The sequence below is a fragment of the Trichinella spiralis genome (assembly GCF_000181795.1).
Source record: "Trichinella spiralis strain ISS 195 chromosome Unknown Scfld6655, whole genome shotgun sequence".
NCBI lineage: Eukaryota > Metazoa > Nematoda > Enoplea > Trichinellida > Trichinellidae > Trichinella > Trichinella spiralis.
In genome coordinates this window covers 1-3536 of record NW_003533594.1, presented here as the reverse complement: position 1 = coordinate 3536, position 3536 = coordinate 1, and the positions used below count along the sequence as shown (strand labels likewise).

General features: G+C 34.1%; 1 protein-coding gene across 1 annotated transcript; it reads left to right on the top strand.

The window, feature by feature from the left end:
* The first annotated feature begins 231 nt into the window (after nucleotides 1–231).
* On the top strand, nucleotides 232–2515 carry Tsp_13085 (hypothetical protein). The gene is given in 10 exon segments (XM_003366053.1): nucleotides 232–250; nucleotides 262–356; nucleotides 422–466; nucleotides 514–614; nucleotides 923–973; nucleotides 1431–1482; nucleotides 1593–1688; nucleotides 1813–1913; nucleotides 2136–2203; nucleotides 2409–2515. 10 exon segments carry the CDS (start codon nucleotides 232–234, stop codon nucleotides 2513–2515), a joined length of 735 nt encoding a protein of 244 aa, XP_003366101.1.
* Nucleotides 2516–3536: the final 1021 nt, after the last annotated feature.

Here is a 3536-nt window from a genome sequence, read left to right as displayed (position 1 = left end):
TTCTGACAACTTTTACCTCCACCACCCTGCTACCTCTCCCTCCTTCCTTCTTTGTTGTTCCCTTCCTACTCTTTTCCCGTCTTAAAGCTGTTTACATTACTATAAATCTGAAAACGTATTTCATTTTTGAAACTGTTTTCAGTAGAAGCCATTTTTTTTATTATGCATATAATTTTGATTTGTAGAAAGTCATTTACAAAATATAAATTATTGTATTTTTAGTAATTTGGAATGCTTCAGATTATTAAAAGTTTGTTTCAGTTTATTTTAGTAAAAGAAATTTGCATAATATTGCTCTATTACGTAATAGTGCACTATTACGTAATAATGCAGTAATACGTATTAATATGAAGTGTGTAAATAAAAACGTAATAAATTTCATCGTCTCGTTTAATAACGCTGTTCATGATATTTATTCTAGTGCGCTATTAGTGATGGAAAATTAGGTTGTTCTTCCGGAGGCAAAGTAAATAGTCATTTGCATAATTTACTTGCTATTATACATTTAATCAGAGCACTTCGATTACATTAGGTTATTCAGTTCACTGCAATGCTATCAGTCTGGCAGGTGGTCAACTACAATTCCGCTCTTCAACACCATCCGTGAATTACTGGTAAGTTCGATTTGATATTTTGGTGGTGGTATGCTATGCATGTTACTTTACTTATATGGTGAATGGAAACTGACGGGTCTCTTTATAGTTTTGTTATTGCTAACTTTCAGGTACATCAGATGGTGAAGACGAAGAAATTCTTTGTTTTTTATTTTGAGATATAATTTACTTTCAGAATTGACATTATTTTATATTCATATCAATGAATATGAAACAACCAGATTGTGAAAGCTAACTGAATGAGGTAAATATGCGTCATAATAATTTTTCACTCCTGTTTGTTTGTAATTATGTTTTTTTCCGTGTAGGATAGCACCACCATCAGCATCGCATCACTTTAATCTTCATTTTGGCATCATGTAACTGATATCACATATTGGTTGTGCTGGATTTTCATAAATTTTAAATTTGAATATTACATTGTAAATATGGCTTTTTAAATGTACAACCATATCTAATACAGTGCAATATCTGGAAAGAGTTAAGATGAACGATATCCTGTTTATATACTTGTAAGTAGTGCACCAATATTACTTCTCAGTTTATTCTTTTCGTACATTTTATTTGTACTGACAATAGCAATTGTAATGATACTTATAAGAAACAGCCATATTGTAAGAAAATAATTGAAGACGAATAACAGTGCATTATAATTTCTAAATTCCATTCTTTGATTTTCTTTCTTTGATTTAATCCTTCTTTTTGGTTTAATCATCTCCTTGTCGATGTTTCCATTGTGAAAGTCAAGAATTCCAACTGTTCTCCTTCTGAGCTTTTTCATCGTAACAGTACGAATGAATTAGATATTTATTATAGTATACATACATTCCGTCAAAGAAATCGAAGAGGTTTGGATTCACAATGCCATGTGTTACAGTGGTTTCACATGAATGAGTAAGTGTTGAATTTGTTTAGTTAGATAGCTCGTAGATTCGTGTATTAGATGTATATTGCACGATATAACTTCTATAATAACAGATTACGTCATCTGAGCTGAACTCTTATGGATTCTCTGGACGTCGTTGTACGGCAGGCTCACATCAGTTCGTTGTAAGTGTGGAATCAGAAACATGGGTAAGTATTGTATTCGTATTGTGAATGGAAACTGACAGGTCTTTTTTGCTTTCACTTCGGAAATTCACTTTCAGAATTTATATTCATATCAATGATGATGAAACATCTAGATTATGGAATGTAGCTGAATATGGTAACTATGCATCATAATTTCGCACTGTTGTTTGTATACAAGTTAGCAACACCATTAATCCCACATGGCTTCAATCCTAAGCGCATCATCATGTAAGTAATATCGTAGATTGGTTGTGTTTGACTTTAGTAAGTTTGAAGTTTGAATATTACATTGGAAATGTAGCTTTTTAAATGCACAATCATATTTATTACAATGCAATATATGGAAAGAGTGAAGGCAAAAGACATTCTGTCCATATAACACTATTATTTACTTTTCAGAAATTTTGTAATCTGTTTTATTTCTTTGTGTTATTTATTACCTTTTTTTAGTTTAACTATCGCTCTGTTTCTACCGTGTTCAGTCATGTGCCTCTACGGTTCTCACTTCTGGTTTCAGAGTAAGAACGAATTTGCAGTTTATAGCAATGGGTTGTGTAAATGCAATGGAACTTTGTTGGTGATATTTTTTACACTTCTTTTCAGTGCACTGTGGGAAAACCAAACTACCAAACTACTAATTGAGTTTGGCTATTATTCCATGATCTGTTATTATTGTAAATGATATCTAATTTTACTTTATTTGCTTCTTGTTATTGAATTTAGCATGGAGCGTCATCATAATTGAAGCGTTTTCTAATTCCTGTCGCTTTGGCCAACATGGTATATCAAGTTTACATCAATGCGCTCTAAATGTGGCATCAGAAAAATAAGTACAGCTTTTGGCCATTATAGGAATGGATTGCATCATCAACATTTTTACTATTCATACTGATGGCGCTCTGCGTTAGTTGAAGTTGGCGTAATGGCATTACCAAGTAATGATACAGTAATTAGTGTGGTTGTCCTTATTCTAAGATTAAAGAAATTAAATACTGATTGACTGTCTGTCAGTACAGGCGAACTACGCTGATGCCCGCGCCATCATTGCGGTTCCAAAGTGATATGACAAATTAGTAAGTGGAGGTTTCGTTCATTTTGATGAGTGACAGCGGTCATAGTGCGGTGTGGCTCATCAGAGGCTAAGAATGTTTTAGCGCGCAACTGCATCCTGAATGACAACAAGTAATTTTTCTGCAAATTTGCAACGATGCACTGTTATTCGTCTTCATGTTATTTTACACTGTGGTTGTTTTATAATGATTGTTTTATATATTGTTTGAACATGCTTTTACTTTGACTATGCGTAACTTTGATACTATGCGTTATTGAACATGCGGTTATTTTACAATTTTACATTTTACACAGTGCGAAGGTCTACCACTAGTTGATGCCGCCCAGTTTAGCTGACGTATGTACATTTCACTTTTGTATACTGTGTACGTTAATTGTAAAGTGTAAAGTTTATTGTCGTTTCAGTTTTTCAGATACGCTTAGACAACGATTTATAATAGAAAGAATAGAAAGAAAGAACGGTTAGGCAAGAATTTATTTTAGATCCAATTTAGATAATTTATTTTTGATTTTAGATTCAGAATTCAACGTGGTAAGCACCCCCATTAACTGAAAGTGAAAAGGTAAGTCTAACAACACATGGAGAAGGTAAGTATGAATCTAAAGGTAAGTAGTGTACATGGAGAAAGGTAAGTATGAATCTAAAGGTTAGTATGTACCTGGAGAAGGTAAATATGAATGTAAAGGTAACTGGCGCCTCGCCGAACGCCACCTACCAACGTACCGGCTAACCGCCCCCCCCCCCCCCCCCCCCCCCCCCCCCCCCCCCCCCCCCCCCTC

Coding starts and splice junctions, on each gene's coding strand:
- Tsp_13085 (XM_003366053.1), top strand. Junction 1,483..1,592: donor GTTTGGATTCACAATGCCAT/GTGTTACAGTGG, acceptor CTATAATAACAG/ATTACGTCATCTGAGCTGAA. Junction 1,689..1,812: donor GTGTGGAATCAGAAACATGG/GTAAGTATTGTA, acceptor TATGGAATGTAG/CTGAATATGGTAACTATGCA.